We start from the raw sequence: 19,386 nt of genomic DNA, 5'->3' as shown, positions 1-19,386 counted from the left end.
TATGAATTTAGGGAATGCTTTTAAATAATTCAAGTTGTAATACATCTGATGGACAGCAGAGATGTTTTAGTTTGTTTCAGTTTCAGTTTGAACCTAGAACATTTACCTTACAAAATATAACGTACATAATCCGCTTCAGCAAAATTCTGTATTAAAACACCTGCCACTGTCAGATAATATCTAATATCCACAATAATTTATTATACAAGCCAAGTGGAGGGCAATATAACATACATCCAAATATAAGAGACCGGGGCATGTATGTCATGGCAGTTTTAGCATTTCAATTATTTCTGTATTTGTTTTTTTTTTTTCTGTCAGTGAATGACTCTGAGAAGCGTCTTCAAATGAGTGTGTAAATCATTACAATCCCAACATGCAAACATGGTTTATACAAGTGTATAACTTTTAAGTTTAACTGTATATATTCTTTTCACTACATGTCTGCATAGCACAATTCTGAATCTTAATAACATTTAGAGCAGGGGAGCCCAATACGTCAATCACGATCGACCAGTCGATCTCACAGTGCACGCTGGTAGATCGCGCCTCATTCAAACAGGTCAGCGTGACTGACATGAAATGTGGCCAGTTTCTTTAATTTGTGGTTTGTTACCATAGCTACGCCTCAGCCCGCCTAAAGCACTGCAAATCTAAAAAGTTTTCATTCATCAGTAGCCAGTTTGCGCCATTTTTCCTTTTGTAACCTACACTGTTTGTGAAGATAAGTGCTCAGGTATTTTGAAAAAATGATGAGGCCAACCTTTTTAAAAAGTAGATGACCTGTCGACTGAAATAGTAGATCTCAAGCCACGAAAGTATGGGCACCCCTGATTTAGAGCATGCCTTTCTTTCTGTCTATTGAATCTTTAAATCACGTGGCCAGCTAAAGTATAAAAGCCTAGATTTTAGAGGTTGTTTTAATAGTTTTTTTACCATTTATATAAATTATTTTTTTTTTTACTTCAGCTTATCTTACAATGGCTCATCCTCACCAACTTATAACTTACTGTTTAAAATGTAGCTTAAAGGTTTTTATTAAGATTATTATTATTCATAATTTATTGACTATTAATTAAAAAATTATTATTATTATTATTTGCACTAGTATTTTATTGCCTGTCAGGGTTATATTATGGTAGGACTACTTCATTGTCTGTAACTTGAATTATTGGTGTTTAAGCTGTTTTGGGTGACATTTACCAAGGGTAAATGGTACTTGCTCATTAGGTTGGTCCATAGATGTAAAAACTTGGCCTAAGCTTTTTGGTACATTTTGCTGTAAGCACTGAAATGTTTCTGTTCTCTGAGACGACCCTAATCTGCCAAAATGTGAAAGACAAGTGATGCTGTGTTAAACATTCAATAGTGCTTTAAGTAATACAAATAACAGAAAAAAACACTCTATAGGTACTTGAAAATGAAGCTTTAGCAGGCGTCGATTAGCATTGCAAAAAACACCCAAAAAACACTTATGTTGACATAATTGTAAAAAATTCTTCTATCCCGTAATGATCTTGCCATCCTCGTGCTGAATTCCCATCACTGTGCTCTTACTTATCTGAAAGGCAGGATGAAAGTGTTTACATAAATGAATAAAACATCAGAAGCATACAGTGTTGCTGTAAAAAGAGTTTGTCATTGTTTATAGTCGCGGTCCAGTCAAATAGATAATTAAGTCACAAGTGGCTTTAAAAACAAGACGTTGGCTATTTATTCCACACACAGTGTCCTTGCCATTGCCAACGCATCCAGGGAGTGCTCATGAAAACACACACTTATCATGTGCCCGGAATATGAGTGGAGTGTACATGCAAACCAGTTTGGGAGTAACCAGAGATAGTGGAGAGACTGGAGTATGTGCATGAGTGAGTGCATAAGGTGGATGTCTCTCCTCGGTGATTACTTAGTGACGCTGTAGCAGCGGTGAAAGTGCTTGCCAAACATTTGCAAGTGGTTCAAACAGGTGCCACATAGTTGCCAGGGAATGTTCCAAAAGCTCTGGTCCTTTCAGACGTACCTGCAAAAAGAAAAAAAAGTAAAAAAATCAGATTAACAAATAAATATTAATATTTTAATTAAGGTCTTATTTAAATACAGGTTGATCCTACAACCAAAATAAAGAGTTTCAGTCTGAAGGGATTGTGCTTTGTCCTCGTTTTGGGGTTTATTTAAGGCAATTCTGTGATACAAAATGTTTTAACTGGAACTCCCATTATATTAAAAGTAATGTAACTTAGTTTTTTTCAGTCAATTGTGAGTCAAGTCTTTAGTACCTGACCTCAGTAATGTACATTCCCACTGAATCTTGCACTTTCCAAAACAGTGGAGGCTGTTAAAGCTACAAAAGGGGTATATTAATGTTCAGGTGTCCACATTCTTTAGGCCATATGGTGTATCTGTCACAACACAATAGTTCAAGGGTTCTTCAAAAAGTTTCCCCACTTTTTTAAAACTCTATTTATTCTGAATTTCAAAAACAAACTACATCACTTTTATACACAGTCACCTTCCTGTGCATTTTTCCAGCATCGTACCAAATTTTTAAATACCATCAGCAAAAAGTGTTTTTGGTTGAGCGTGTAGCCACTGATGCAGAGCTGCTTTTACATTATCATCACATGAAAATCTTCTTCCCCTTAAAGCTTCCTTGAGCGTCCAAAAAGGTGGAAATCACATAGCGTTAAATCCGGACTATAAGCTCTCTCTCGGTCTCTCAAACACGACCAATTACTACTCCTCCCACCCTCACCATTTCCAACCAAAATATAAAAGTGTGGGAACTTTTTGAAGATCCAAAACAATAATTCTTTATAATGTAGTAGAGCCATTTACCTACAAACCAACCATCATCACACTTCTCCATCACCTGAACGATGTCTCCCTCCCTCAGTTCTAGCTCATCCCCTTTTTGGGGCTTGTAGTTGTAAACTGCCTTATATCTAGGATAGAGAAAGTGAGAATAAAAAAGTTAAGAACTTACTTGGTTTTATTGGTGGAAAATAAATAAACAGTAATCTGAACAGAACTTATTAATCACTACAGCCCAGCGCGTCCACTTCGTTCACAAGATGCAGGGTTACTTATAGTTCCTAAAATTAAAAAGACCACAGCTGGTGGAAGAGCATTTTCTTACAAAGCTCCACAACTCTGGAATAATCTTCCTGCCTCTATTCGGACACAGTCTCAATGTTTAAGTCTAGACTGAAAACATATTTATTTTCTCAGGCTTTTGATTAGTATAGACAAAGGCGCAGAGCTTGGGGGTTCTTGGTCATAGAAACTTGTGGTGATCAGGGATGTTGGGTTGCTGTCGTTCTGCCTCTCTTGTCCGATCACTCCGGTTTGGGTAGGAGAGGTGGGCACTGATGTCCTGTGAAAGCCTTCATGACCTTGTTACCTGCTCGCTCTCCCTTTTAGTTATGCTGTAATATTTAGGGCTGCCGGAGTCTAAAACTCTCTGTAAAACTGTTTTACTCAACTCGCATTGTACATTATTAACTACATTCTTTGTTGTTTTACTCCAAAGGCGTTCTGATGGAAACCTGTTTACCCGCCGAGGTTAAGGATTAAAGTCGAGACTGCCGTGACAACTATGCTGCTCCTGCCGGATGTGACTGGTCTGGCACCAAGAATGACAAGAAATCACTACAGACATTATTGAAGACTACAGCGAAGAACAACTCTATTATTATTTATCTATTTATTACCAGTTATAACTTTTAGATCATTTAATTCTGTGTTCGTATGCTCTGTGTAAATCGTGTATTTATTTAAAGTATCCTCCAGGCCACCCAAGAAGGATGGGCCCTGCTGAGTCTGGTTCCTCTCAAGGTTTCTTCCTGTAATTTTCAGGGAGTTTTTCCTTGCCACAGTCGCCCTCGGCTTGCTCAACAGGGGTTTTTTGTATCTGTTGGTCCTGGATTTTGTAAAGTTGCTTTGAGACAATGTCTATTGTAAAAAGCGCTATATAAATAAAGTTGAGTTGACTTGACTTGACTTGACTAATCTGATTACTGTGTGTTTTTGTTTGCAGTTATTAGCTTTAGTAGACATAATAAAGATGTAGTACAAAGCTAATAAGACTACTTGGTGTGTACCAATTATAAGGCAAAATAAGGTAAGCAGAACTTGAGAGAACTGAGAGAAAGACTGTCCCAAACCAAATATTATTGTTGCAATATTTACAGTCCTAACACTCGGGTGGAGTACCAGCAGGCCCAACACAACTAAGATTTGAATGTTTTGACCTGGCCTGATACTACGCAGCCCCAAACACAGAATGTTCACATCCACCTCATAATAAGGATTAAGATTATATGTAATTTGAGCTACAGTAGCCCTTCTGTTGGTCTGTACTGGACATTATAGCCTTCATGTTCTCTGGCATCAATGAGTTCTGGCCGCCCAACAATCTGTATTCGATTTGTGGCTTGTCTCTCATCAGACCACTATGGGTGGGTATTTCCCCCTTGCCATAAGGTTTTCCAACCATGTTCAGTGTTACTCAGGTCTTTATGCCTGATCATTTAATATATCTCTGACCGTGACATGCACAGTTGTTATTAAATAGACATTGCAATGCACACTTTTGGGGGGTAGTCCTAATGTTTTGGCTTTATCAGTGTATTTACACAGGTGCTTTACATCAAATTACAGACATTTACTGAGGAAAGACTTAGTACTGCTGATAAGGACATGATTAATTAGGTGGCTGCTATCCATTTGGAAACACACGTTACATATCTGAACTGAATTTTGTATTGTTGTGGAAAAACCCTTAATAAAATACCTCAGAGACTGGACTATGAGCAGAAAAGAATTTTAATCCTGTCTGCAGTGAAGGATCACACCAACCGAGTCTCACACAGAGACTCTGTGAATGCGATAACACAGGGAAAAGAAACACCCTTATATACTCCTGTCAGTGTCCAGTATTATAGTAGTAACTGATTATATATTAATACTTCTTTTTACGTTGCTTTAGCTTAGTTTAACTGCCAAACAAATGAATGTAAAGAATATATGGACTCACGGTTTTCGTGGTATGATGGTGGTGTTCTTGTTTGGGGACACTGCTGATGGTGGAGTTTTTCCATGTGTGTAAGACCGAGGAGATTGTATTACAGATCCATCCTAAACAAACCGGTAACAAATACAGTACATGTCAAAACATAGGCTACCACTGTCCCATAAACGTTAATAAAAGTTAAATTGTAGGTAATAATTATGTTAAACAGAAGCTTTATCTCACATACTTTGAAAATGCTGATACCTTAAACATATTTCAATACCTGATTTGTATATGAAGGTCTCGGGTTCATACTGGCTGCCAGTCCGGGACCCTGTGGAGACGGTAGCACATGACTGGATGATAAAACAGGTGACCTTGCCTCTCTGTTCACAGGACTACATGCTGCAGGTGAAGAGTTCCAGTGGCTGTTGGCCGGGGTGGGAGATGCAGGGCCGGGTGAGAACACAAAGTGATTGGAAAACTGTCTAGTGGAGGTAGGCTGTGTGGGTGATATGGGCAGGACAGGTGAGCGTGATTGGCTGGTGCGTGTGAGGGGTGAAAGCTGAGGCTGAGCACAGTGAGCGGAGGGGGATAAAGGTGAAAGTGGGGAGGGTGAAAGGTCATCGGCAGATTTGGTACGAGGCATTTTGTTGACCTGCACGTAGTTGGTGGGGAAAATGCCGCTGCGGGAGGTGCCGGGTATGCGACCCTCCAACCAGTGATCATCCACCCGTCGTGTTATAGATATCACCTCCCCCTGAGAAAGTGAGAAACAGACAGACAGTTATAATAAACTGACAACCATGCCACCATTAATAATGTTAGCTGTATGAATAATGCATTATTTATTATTATTATTTTGTATTACTATTTTATCTTCTTCAACCACTTTATCCTGATCATTATTATTATTATTACTTCTACAATTACTATTAATATATTATCATCATCATTATTATTATTTGTATTATTTCTACTATTATTAATAATATATTATTATTATTATTTTTATATTGTTATTATAGAGTAATAAATGTCGAACAAACATTTTCAATAATATTAATAATTACAATTAAACAATTATTTACTTATTATTAATAAAGTACACATACAGGGCATTTAGTTGCTGTTTCATTGTTTCTGCATAAATTATGCACAAATACTATTACCATTGTTTATTAATGTTATTTATGATGGTTATTATAATCATTTTAGGCACTCGGGTGGCGCAGTGGTAAATTACGTAAGTCCACCACCGCTGGGATCGGGGGTTAAATCCTCAGCGGAGCTATCGGCTGGTCAAGCATCTACATACAGACATGACTGGCTATGTCTGAGGGGAAGGGATAGAAGAGGCCCTATGATAGATCGGTTTCCTGTCTAGGGTGTGTTACTGCATTGTGCCCAGTGATTCTGGGGAAACCAGACCCATTGCCACCCTGACCAGGATAAAGCGATAGCAATAAAAATTTAATTAAATGAATATCATTTTATATTCATAAATAATGTTGTTGTTTTACTATTATAATGCCATTTACTTTAACAAAAATGCTACAAATGTTAAGCATTATACAAGCAATAATAATCAGGCATTTGTTAATTTATAAACAAAAATAAAACATATTAAAGTGTATAATAGTATGACATCACAAAAGCGCACTTATGTACTGTATTTATGCTTGGCAATTTTTTCCAATTTAGTTTTAAATCCTTCTGCCAGATGCACTGAAGCCTGCCGATGCTCTTTCACTTTTTCCAGTGGGAGATTACACTGGTGTCTCAACTAGACTCCCTATCTGGCTTTTCCTTCATCACACATGACAGATGTAGCTTTTTAGCACCCAAACTGTGTGATGATTTATTCAAAATACACTTAAAATAGATCCTCATGAAGTAGAGGTTCTAACAGATCTAATTGTTAGCTTTGTTTTTGTAGAGCTTATAGTCTTGTTTTTTTACAAGCTTTCTGAGGGCACCTTGCGGAAGGACAGCTCAACCGGCAGGTCAGCGTTGAAGTTAAACAGAGCCACAGCTTCACCGTACTCCAGGACCTGCACGCTGGGAGGCTTGATTGGTACCGGCTTCTCTGTTGGAGGAATTATCTACACAGAGAAAAGTTAAAAGAGTCAGAATTGAAACATGAATAAATTTAACATCATGTGTATACATTACCGATAAAAACACACAAACACACCTCTACATAACTGGTAGGAAAGATTCCTGCTCTGCCATGATGTTCTCCTTCATACCAGTTAGCATCAACTTGCCGATGAATGTACACCACATCACCTTTCTTCAGCGTCATCTCCCTGTCAATCCAAAGACAAACGAATGAAATAAAAAACAACACTTAGACATAAATAAAACTACACTAAATCAGACCATCAAATTCATCAAAACAAAACACAAAACGAAATATGCTTATATAATAAAAATGGTGGCAATCTGGTCCCACTGTGGTTTACAAGATGTACAATGTTGTACATTCATGTACAAGTTCATTTATTATGTGCCTGTTCAAATTCGTTTATTTAATTATTATTATTATTGTCTGTGACCCATTTTTTTGGCTCCGAAACGGTGAGGGTGGGAGGAGTAGTAATTAGTCGTGTCTGAGAGATCTGATTTCCACCTTTTTGGACACTCAAAGAAGCTTTAGGAGGAAGAAGATTTTCATGTGAAGATAATGTGAAAGCAGCTGTGCATTAGTGGCTACGCACTCAAGTGAAAGCAGATCCTCTCAGGGCTGTTCAAACATCCAAAGATTGAGGTTGAGCATTCATAGAAATGAATATGTGAGAACTGATCAGAGGAATGCAGTAATTACAAGCTGACTGCTTTACTGAATACATTCTTCACTGTGTTACCTGATACAGGCTTCATATCAAGCAATGTCTAAGTATCACACATCAGACACTAGTGGAGCAAAAGTGTATCAAATCAGATAACAGCATTGGCACATGAGGCTGTGACTATAAATCTTTGATATTTATATTTATAATATGCAAATCCTCTTTTTTGCATATACAATCAAATCATTCATTCATCTGCACAAAGTGCTTCAGGCTGATCAGGGTTGAGATGGGTTTGAAGTCTATCTGCTATGCACTAAGTACAAGGCAGGAATGCATCTTGGACAAAGTGCCAGTTCATCACAGGGCATTACACATTAACCTATTCACTGACTTACATAATCGCTCATTTAGTCATACCCAGGGGCAATTTAGAGTCGAATACTGGAATGTTTTGGTATGTGGAAGATAGATCTATAGATATATAGATATCCATTTAATGCTGAAAAATAGCCCAAATGCTTAGATGTAATCCAAAAACAACAACAACAAAAAAAAAACAGGTCTGCCGTTCAAACTAGGGTGATATTGTCCACAGTCAAGAAAGCATTACATCAAGAGATGTAATGGACATAGAGACAGCTACTGAGGAAATATGTTCAGGCTTCAACCTCTGAATATTAAAGCATAAGTAAAGTAAAGTAAGTAAAGTTTACTGATGATCACAAATGTTTCTTTCTTTGCCAGCAGCCCTTTTATTAGCATAAAAGCATTTTTTTTTTTTGGGACGTAAAATGATACTGTCATCAAAATTTAATAAATACTGCCCTCTATTGGAATAATCTAAACTGCAAAATATATAAACACAGTTCAATGCATACTAAGAGTGAACCTGTAGTACATTCAATCTAAAATATTTATAAATGTGAGTTTCTCACTGCTACATTTTATCTCTATTGCTGTAGGATTATTGTGGGATTAACAGATCCTGACATGTCAATAGTGCTTCACTTACTTGGCTGACTGGGCTTGGAAATCAAATTTGACTCGTGCTGCTTTCATCTGTCATGATTAAAAATAATACACAATATGCAAGTCATACAAGTGTGTTAATGCACTAAATCTATACCGCATTTGCAAATGCCAGTATACCATACCTTCTTTTCCTCTCTTATTGGTGGACGGTCTATGTCTGTAGGCGCATATGCTGTTCTGTCTGCAAGATAAAAAAAAACAAGCGAGTGTACGACATATTAAACCCAGACTGAGCAAATTGAGGGGATCCTTGGTCAAGGGCTCAGTGGCAGTCCCAGGATACAAACATCTAATAATCTGACACCAAACGATGTTGTAAAAACAACTTCTTTGTAATATTCTTGCAATGCTCAGAAACACTGGCTACAAGGCAGAAATACAAGCTAGACAGGGTACCAATTCATCACCAAGATACAAAGACTTACACATCAACTCACTCACTTTCTCACTTGCAATTTGTGGCAATTGAGAGTAAGCGATTCAACTTCTGCAAGTTTTCTAAGAATATAAGAGAAAACCAAAAGGAGATGCACAAAGTCATGAAGAAAACATGCAAAACTACTAACAGACTATTGAAGCCTAGACCACAGTTCTTTACTTAAACAAACAAATCCACAAATTCCTTTTTACTGGGGTAAAAAAACAAGATGACAAAGACCAAATTGCCTTAGATTTCCTAAGGTAAGGTAATTGCCTTACTTTAGATACTAGAAAATGCCCATTGTCACTATTCAAGCAATAGTTTATCCTGGTCAGGGTTATGGTAAGTCTGGTTTCCTTGGAATCACTGTGCATAATGCAGTAACACACCTCAGATAAGATGCCAATCCATCGCTGGGCCTCGGTGATCCCCCTCCCCAAAAAACAGACAATCATGTATGTATGTAGCTGCCTGACCAGCCGGTAGCACCACTGAAACAAAGTGGTAGTGGGCTGGTATAATTTACCACTTTGCCACAAGTTTAGCACAACGAACCTTCCAAACTGAGGACACTTTCCCTTACATAATGAGCAGAATGACTAAAGAGGCTAATATTTCTAGACGTATTCCAGTGCCCACATGACCTCTTTATCAGGGCTACTGATGTACCAGGATTACTCTGTTGGTAACCCAAAATAGCCTTTTCATGTATCTTGCTTTGCTTGGGTGTTTTTTGTAGCACTGTTTGTACCAGTGTTAATCAGATACCACCCTGAGGTAAGGAAACCCAGAACAATAAAAAGGCAGAGATCATTGCCGGTTCCAGGAAAAGCTTTAATGGTGAGGAGGGTCATAAAAGAAAATATCCGGATGTCTTACATTAGAGGCAATCTGTAAGTTATTGGGCAGGGACACATTTGTTGTTGTTTTGGCTTTATACTTAAGCAAACTTGGTATGAGAAGAAATTAAGCGTTACCAGGGAGGGTTTGCAGCCATTCAGTAAACATGGGATTGGCTTTGGATTGTTTACTGGTGCAACAAGGCTACTAATGGCATCAAGATGTGTGAAAGTGGCCGTAATTTAATGTAAGTTAAAAGTCAATATTTTACATAAATTTGTAGAGAACATGTAATTAATATTTCAAGGTTTTTTTTCTTTATCTAAACACATAGAAAACAAGCTTTTTTGTCCAAAAGTCTTTTAATAAACTAAAGTTTATTGTGGATTTTCCTAATGGGAAAATATACATAAAGCAACAAACTGCTAATTTGGTTGTCTATGAGGTTCAGTGATGCATTTTAACTTTGTTGCATGACTTCATGTCACGGGATGGTGAGCACCTTGTGACCGAGGCACTCAGATGTAACCCCTCACCTCTGATACTGGAGGAGTGAAGAAAATTTTACCAAGGCAGAACCAAATTTTTAAAAAATAAAATGTATATTTTAATTATTATTTTTCCTTTTTTTTGGGTGTAGGTACCTCATATTTATACCCCAGTGGTTTAAAAAAACTCTAAGTTAGAGGACCCAGCTGTGGTTTAGTTTAAGTTTGATTATTTCCTTAATTTATTCAGTTTTCCTGTTATTTGTTTCGGTGGCTTTACAGCTGTAGTATTGTTCCGCCTGGGTTTAGTATCCTGCAACTGGGTTCAATTGGGATATGTCTTCTTATGTCTTTATGTAATGGGACAGCCTGGATTTGTAAATAGACACTTTGTGTCGGCTACTGATAAATCATGTAGTGTGCACTGTACTGCTCCCAGAGTTTTCTAAAATTGTGCAATATGCACTTGGATTAAGACAATTTGATTTTAAATCTTGCTTACTGGCTGGCCTTATTGGTGGTTCTTTGACTACATTCGACTAGTATTCGACTACCTCAATAGATCAAATTGTATTCAGTCACATTGTAGGTCGCATTGGATGAAAGTGCTAAATGCCACAAACATACATTATAAACTCTTACCATTACCATATGCAGTGCTAGGTGCTAGGTCCTGTTGAACCCCGGTGTTTGGAATCACGGGACGGCTTTGAGGCGTACTACCTGCATTCTTCACCCCAAGGTGTTGTTCTCCAATAAGATAACTGCGTGAAGAAGAGAAAGAAACTTAGCTTGGTTCAAATTAAGTCATCTGTAGTGGCTTGACCTGAACTATCGTTCAAGTTCTCTGTTTTCTTCTGATACTAGTATCACTTGTTATTGACCAACTTTTCACCTACTGTTGGTCAGTAAATATCACTTTCTTGAATGATTTTTATTAGTGAAGTGGGGCAATGATGTTGCACATGAATGCCTGGGTTGCAATAGGCATGCCAAATTATCACAAAGGTATTCAATGGGGTTAAAGTCAGGTCTCTGCAGTTTCTCAACATTAGACTTATCAAACCATCTATCTATCGATCGATCTATCTATCTATCTATCTATCTATCTATCTATCTATCTATCTATCTATCTATCTATCTATCTATCTATCTATCTATCTATCTATCTATCTATCTATCTATCTATCTATCTATCTATCTATCTATCTATCTATCTATCTATCTATCTATCTATCTATCTATCTATCTATCATCCATCCATCCATCCATCCATCCATCCATCCATCCACCAACCCATCCATCCATCCATCCATCCACCAACCCACCTACCCATCCATCCATCTAAACCAAATAATTAGGTCCACATACTTTTGTTTACATAGTGTATATACAATAAAGACATATTTTCTAATGTTTGGGTTTTTTTTCTTACCATTTGACTTGCAGAAAACAAAAAAGAAAGTGAACTTTAAGCAAACTCAGATGATCTCATGTGCATAAACCATCTTTTCCTAGTCATGATTTGGCTTTAGACAGTGGGTCTATTGTACTTTGTCATCTTTGATGGCTATTAAACTAACAGCATTAAATTGATCATATGATATTTGTTCTTCTTATAAAGAGTTGAAAAAGATGTAAAAAAAAGTTTTTTTTAATTTACAGCTTAATTTCTGATGCTCTGGGATGCAAACCCACCAAAGTAAACCTGGAACACTGGTAAATGTACCCAAAAGTTGGCTGACCAAAAGTCCATAAGTGCATACAACATGTGTTTTTTCTTATGTTCTCCTTGTAGTACTGTTAGTGTTACAAATAGGCAAACAAAGTGAAATATTCAACCAAAACCAAAAACACATTTATTAAAGATATTATTGTGTGTAGACTGTATTTATTAGATGGCTTAGACTTTATTAAAACTAGAACATATGCTGTTAAACCTTCCTCCCAGATGTTGGTTAATGTTCAAGGCTGCAGGAAGTAGTAAAACGCAGCATGTTATTTAACCTGCTATGCAGTAATTTAACAAAAAAGGGCCATTCATAGTAATTTACAGTATGCAAGTCCTTTAGCTTCTTTACATTGTAAGGTGGATTGTCCAGCAGTGCATTTTGTTGTTGTCTCTTCTGCAAGAAAATTATACATGCATGTGCCCAGCTGTTCACATGATGGTGGAGAAAATATTATTTGTCTGACGAAGGTGTTTTTTTGACAGTAGACAGGAGTTAACATGAGAACGAGCAGCACCAAACACTGAAGGGTTTGATGCACTGTTGGTTGTGATACATTTACCTCATCAGCAGTATTAAAATGATCTGTAATTTGAGCTGTAGCAGCTCTTCTGTTGGTCTGTACCAGACACCATAGCCTAAAGGTCATCTGGCATCAGTGGGTCTTTTTTGACCTTACATTTGTTCTTTAATTTAATTTCCTTTACCTTGTCTTTGTTATTTAGTTCATTAACTTTCCTTTCTATTTTAAATGTTGGTTTTTTGAGCTTTTCAGTTTTCCAGTTTTCTTTTATTCCTGTCATATCTAGTCTTGTCATGTTTGGGTTCCTTTAATTTTTTATTTCCTTATTTCCTTTTTTCTTTCATTTATTATTTAGTTTTTTTCTCTCATTTCCTTAAATTTTATTGTCCCTTTGTGTTTTCCTGTTTTTTACATTCATTCATATACGTATATTCATTTATGTATTATATATTACACAATTCAAATTTAAGATTTATTTTAGCCCCCATACAGAGGTGTACGTATTGTACTTGGAGCTGTTTAAACAGATGCTAAATAACAGATGGTAAAACTAAATAACACACACAGACCACAGATCTCAGCAGGGGTTCTGGTATTTAGGCCACAAACCAAGAATTCCATCAAAAATTAACCAATAGTTGCAGGAGATGGGAAGAATCAGTGGACCATGATAAGCAAGAACAACTAATAAAAGGTTAGTGTACACACGTCACTAAATAATGAGGTACAAAACTATCAACATGTAGCACATATGTCTTTTTACATCCTGTTTCATTACTGTTTGTTCACTAGTTGCACCATGAAAGAAACATACGCTACAAAATTGCCAAGCCTGAAGTCTATAAATTACTGACATCATTAATATTTAAGTACAGACTTTTTACCCTACAAACTCTTAATTCTTTTCAAGGAGATCATCAAGGAGATTTTTGTGTTTATCAATTTAAAATAAAAAGCACTACTTAAGGTTAAACTAAAATAGTAAACCATAGTCTGTTTGAAACATTTGAACTACATTTGATGCAAACCAGTCAACACAGAGTCAAGGCTAAGAGCTTTTAACATCACACAACAGTTATACAAAATACAGTGATACAAAGTTTCAAACAACCTACCAGGAACAAGTCCAGGATAGATTTTAAAATAAAAATAATATAGAGAACAACTGAATATGAACACTTTCAAGTTCCACTACTTATTTACCAGTAGTATTACACATGTACCACATATACCAAACAACATGCTAATACAGTATCACTATTTAAATAAAAACTGAAATAACAAAAAAGTGCCATGGCACACATTTCAGTCCCACATATTTTGGTTTCTACTTCAAACACAGACCCGCATACACAACCACTGCTACACACCTGTAATCAGGTCCTTTCCTAGCTGTAGCAGCTCCTGAACTGTTACTCCTTTCACCCTGTGAATACAAGAGCACAGTGAGTTCAATTTACACAGCCACTCATTCTTACACACACACACACACACAGGAGAAAGCTGACAGGGAAGGGAGTGCTGGGTGATCATCCCGCCCACAGTCCCCTGGGTCCTACACACCATTATTTACCGGTATATATACAGGTGATAGAAACTTGTATTAGTCCTCAACAGCTTATGGTCCTCATGGTATTAGAGAGGTAGTGATCTACTTTACAGTTTGCACTTCAGAACTTTCTATAAGGCTTTAAATGTGATTACATTTGCTGTCTGCAAAAGCAAAAAAGCCTCTTATACACTCAGTTAATTACTTGCTTTACAGTTAAGTGTTTATCTGAGGAGCCATTTCAGCTTTTTCTATTCTTTCACTTTCTTTTTTTAACCTCCTTTTTCTTTTGCTTTATATCATTCTTTTTCCTTTTGTCATGTCTATTTCTTTATTTTATTCTTCATTTTCGTTTCATCATTTTGTTATTTCTCTTGTTTCTTTTGTCAAACAAGCCCAGAATTAGGGCCAGAAATGAACTTTGCTTTTGAAAATAAACTATAGCTGTTATAGAGCATATAGACATCAAACAGGCCGCTTCTGTCAAGATTCAGACATCACCATCTTGAAAGTATTAAAATGCTCATCTTCCTCCCATCAAATCAAACATAAAGCAGAATAACTTAAATGAAACTAGTTTCAGAGAGCTGCAATACAGACAAAATATTTGGACTAAGTGTAGCAAAGTAAGAGTAACTGTTTTCTATCCTAGAAACCTTCTTCTCTTTGCCCTCTAAGGACAATATACAGTATAATTATAGTCATGTTACATCACTTACAGTCACAAGTTATCAGTGTTGTTTTCCTTATGTAATCTCTTTTTTCTTTTTTGGTCCATCAGTCCTAGTACTTTCAAGGCACGACTTCAGTCTAAATCTAAAAATGCATGTCAGACCCCATACATGGCTTATTAATAGAATTTAGGTTGGAGTTATTAAAAAGTGTGGTAAATAAAAGGTAAAGGAGCATCAGAGTGTGTTGGAAGGGGAGCCAGTACCTCACCCCTGCCACGCCGCTGCTGCTTCTGCGAGAGCTTCCTCTCCAGTCCGCGGATGTCTGAGTCCAGCTCAGCCTCAAAACGATTTAACTCCGACACCAACGTGGCCTATAAAATCAAGTAAATGAATAAGTATTCACATGCTGGAGTTACAAATCAGACCTTTGGGAGAAGTAATTGAGGTGTGAGAGGTTTGGGAATGGTGCTCACCTCAATGGAAGGAGAGTGGACTTTATCAAGAGGACGAGACGCTACAGGTGACCTTGAGAACTGGAAAGAAAAATAAAACCTGACTTATTGAGAAGTGGTTGTGTCACATAGGTAAAGCACAACTGTTTGCAAATGTTACAGATGACAGGTTGAATTTTAACCTTTAAAAATATTAAACCTTTCAGTTCTTTCATGAGTTTATTGATGAAAAATTGTAAGGTAATCATCATTATCTATTATATTCTGCAAGGCATCAGTTACAATGGAGCAAAAATACCACCACCACCATGAGTGACCATTCCAGAAACAGTATTTTGGGTTTAAATGTTTTTTTTCCAGTCACTGTGGTCAAACAACTAAATATTTGTATTATCTTTACAGATTATCCTAAAACCTGAAGTGTCTTAGAAATAGCTCTAAGTGTACGTTAATGACTGTAAAAAAGAACTACTGATATAGACATTTCCATTAAAATGTTTGTGGCTCAGTTTAATGGGTGTTGTCAAAAAATTAACAATTTAAGTTGCTGTATGTACATATTGACCCAACAAATGTATTTTTTTGCAATCGTTTAGTTACAGAAATTTTCAAAATTCCAAAATTATACATGTTTCTTATGAGCATATGTAAACTTTTGTCTTCAGCTGTAAAATGTGTAATATCTTAATAAGCTTTAAGCTTAATAAGTTTTATAAGATACGTTTTTAATAAATGTAATTTTTGTTTCAGACATTAGAAGTCTGATTCAGCCAATTTGCAGTAAGTGAAATAAGCAAATTCATAAACACAACATAACAAAAAAAGCCCAAAATCCAGCAATATGAGCCAATATTAATGCTCTACATTTTCTTTTAAATACCTTTGAATGATGAGAGCTGTTCAAGGCCAAAAGTAGCAATCCTTTATAAGCTGTCGTAAAGATAAATCTCAAATATGTCTCAGAGTCAACCGGAGTCCTAAGCTGGTGTATGAGCAAACTAAAGTCTGTCCTGCTTAATACTTTTGGATCAGACAGGCGAATAACTGGGCTAACGGTTCTAATCACTATCACAAGACAGCTCTGACTCAGAGAGAACAATGAATCCATTTCTTCCTCCTGACCCGATTAACCAGCAAACTGTGACCCTCCCAATGTAACAAAACACTAACAAATATGCTAAACCATTAACAGGGACTATCTTTCCTATCCCTACATTAGATTTAATGTCTTGGGTTTGGGTTTGGTCTGATTCATGAAAAGCCAAAGAGGCATTTTGCTGGCTTTTTCTAGCAGGGAGTGCTCGGAAGCAGGGTGCTTAAGATTCCTTTGTGAACTATTTCCTAAAGCCCTTGAGCTTTGTAAACAAAAAGGAAAGAGGTCTATTTGCACTGCTGTGAATAAAAAGGCAGATCTGTCAATTATTTGGAACTGGAAACAATTTATTCATATTTATATAACAGCTGGAACTTGTACTGTCAACAGGCACATACAGTTCTGATACATATTGGAGTGCATGGCAGACTGAAATAGAAATAATGTGGAGGCAATTTCAGATGTCAGTGCAAAACACTGAAGATTATAAGGGTTTATGACTCAACAGATTCTATTAAAACCCACAACAAAATAATTAATGGAAAGGAAACAGATTGTACTTGAAATTCAAAGGCTAAGCATTTTCACTTGTGGTCTTAGACTTTTGCCGCCCACTATAAATATTATTAATATGTAAATATAACACTGAAGTCGTTTGGTTGAAAAACTTACTAATGTTTTCAATATAATTTAAAAATCTCCTACAGAACTCTTTAAAACTGGGGTTGTAATAAAAAATCCCTGCCATGACAAACACAGCTCTTACAAGAGCATATAGACTTTTCACTTCAACTGTAGATTTATAATGACACATACATTAAGATATTTTAGCGCTAACACCTCATATTGATGGTAGACAGTCATTAAACACTAGTACAGGACAGCAAACAGTCTGAAAAAGTATCCCTATGAACATTCATTGTAAAAATATAATGCAGTTCCTCTAATTAGAAGTATTGTTATTGTATCAAATCCTATTTAAACTGTAGTGATGAAGAACCTATAAATGAGCTATGGGAAAAGTGTGAGCGGGAATCATAGCCATAATGATTAAGCATCCATAATGATTAAGCATCCATAATACAAAACCAAAACTAATCCTTAAAGGAAGGAAACCTTTGTCTGTCAGTCTAACACATAAATATACAGGGCACTCTTGTATACAAAGCACAGCTGCTAAACCTACTCACTGAAATGCCAAGCAAGCTGTAACAAAACAAGGCTTCTAACACACTGGCAAAATAATGCAATAAAGTAATGCAATGAAACAGCTATTCAGAGGACAGTTGCAATTCAAAATATGTGAGACATGTTTTGTAGATTAATTTTTAAAGTTCCATTCTGTTCCATTCAGAATTACATTGAAACAAAGTGATCACATTTACATTTTCAGTATTTAGCAGATGCTTTTATCCAAAGTGACTTACAGTACTGAGGCAATGTATTGTCTAAACAATTGAAGGTTAAGGGCCAGTTTACAGTATACAACCGGGCAGTGGTGGGACTTGAACCAGTGACCTTTTGATTACTAGTCCAGTACTTTAACCGCTAGGCTACAACTGCTACAACTACAACTTATTATATTGCCCACCACACCTTTATATATATAATACATATTATATTAATTTCCTTAATTTCCTTCGGGATTAATAAAGTATCTATCTGTATATGTGTATATATAACATCTATCTATCTATCTATCTATCTATCTATCTATCTATCTATCTATCTATCTATCTATCTATCTATCTAGATCGATCAAAGTTTATTAAATAACTAAAACAAAAGTGGTTACATTCTGCATAAAACCTATTGAAACTCTATGCTGCCTTGTATTGAATTTCATTCGTTTCTTTGGTTTAATAATAAAAAGGTAAATATAAATAAAGTATAAAGCTTCTTACCTTTTCGTGATCCTCTGTCGTGCCTCCCTGTCCTGGCTCAAAGTCGAAAATGCTCTTCGGCTCTGGAATCTTCACTACGTCTCCCAGGTCAGCCCTGAAACACAACCCATACAAATACTTTATCACATTCCCATCGTCAGTGCCTGTAACGACAGATCATAACCTGCCTGCTGTCACATACTTGGCTTTGTGTTTCTTTCTTAGTTTGTGATTTTTTTGTGTTTGTTTTCATGTTTTTGGCCATTTGTGCTACAAAACCACAACTGGTCTTTTGAAATACCTTGACTCAGCATGGGTCTGTTTTGTTGCTGCCTAATAATAACGACGCTGTTGTGTAACAAGTTCAGACAAGGACTCAGACATGGATAGTTATATACGCTTATACAATATCTGTCATAATTATGGGTACAAATGGCTATTTTGATATTGGTTAAGAAAACATAATGCAAATGTACATTTACAAATGTTATGATTACTATAACCATTAAACTATACAAAGTTATGAAGAAGTAAATGCCCCCTTTTTTGTTTGCATCTGCTCTGGCATATTTGCACACTAAACAGTTATTATAAGATTAGATTAGATTAGATTAGATTAGATTAGATTAAAGATTATAAGGCATACTATAGCAAAAGGCAGTTTGGGAAACCTTGTTGTGGCACCATGTTTAGCACAATTGTACTGAATAAACTTGTATTTTGCTTCTGTTGCATAACCTAATTAGGCCTCAGCTTCAACTCACTGGCAGATGTTGTTACATTGTCCTACAATTCTTTCTAATAGAGAGTGAAATTCATTCTTCACGTAATATTGACAAATCCTTCATGCCTTACCATAATGTTACCACTGCCTGTTTGACAATGTTGTTAA

At 36.4% G+C, this 19,386-nt stretch overlaps 1 protein-coding gene across 5 annotated transcripts in view; it reads right to left on the bottom strand.

The window, feature by feature from the left end:
• Positions 1-298: 298 nt before the first annotated feature.
• Positions 299-19,386, bottom strand: part of sorbs3 (sorbin and SH3 domain containing 3) — a 51,029-nt gene continuing 31,941 nt past the window's right edge. For 2 of the 5 annotated variants that reach the window (XM_062999298.1, XM_062999297.1), the window contains exons 9-21: positions 18,516-18,609; positions 15,540-15,599; positions 15,330-15,437; positions 14,214-14,269; positions 11,233-11,354; positions 8,964-9,022; positions 8,822-8,868; positions 7,209-7,323; positions 6,991-7,116; positions 5,295-5,771; positions 5,036-5,136; positions 2,836-2,942; positions 299-2,020 (exon numbers count right to left, since the gene is read on the bottom strand). In XM_062999298.1, the coding sequence (XP_062855368.1) occupies positions 1,959-2,020; positions 2,836-2,942; positions 5,036-5,136; positions 5,295-5,771; positions 6,991-7,116; positions 7,209-7,323; positions 8,822-8,868; positions 8,964-9,022; positions 11,233-11,354; positions 14,214-14,269; positions 15,330-15,437; positions 15,540-15,599; positions 18,516-18,609 (1,534 nt within the window). In that variant the 3' untranslated portion in view covers positions 299-1,958. The remainder of the gene's footprint in view (positions 2,021-2,835; positions 2,943-5,035; positions 5,137-5,294; positions 5,772-6,990; positions 7,117-7,208; positions 7,324-8,821; positions 8,869-8,963; positions 9,023-11,232; positions 11,355-14,213; positions 14,270-15,329; positions 15,438-15,539; positions 15,600-18,515; positions 18,610-19,386) is intronic. The other 3 variants (XM_062999301.1, XM_062999299.1, XM_062999300.1) reach the window with 3 other exon arrangements.

This window comes from Trichomycterus rosablanca, chromosome 7 (assembly GCF_030014385.1).
Source record: "Trichomycterus rosablanca isolate fTriRos1 chromosome 7, fTriRos1.hap1, whole genome shotgun sequence".
NCBI classification, from domain to species: domain Eukaryota; kingdom Metazoa; phylum Chordata; class Actinopteri; order Siluriformes; family Trichomycteridae; genus Trichomycterus; species Trichomycterus rosablanca.
Note: the sequence above shows the minus strand (reverse complement) of the source record. Positions and strands in the feature narration are given on the sequence as shown.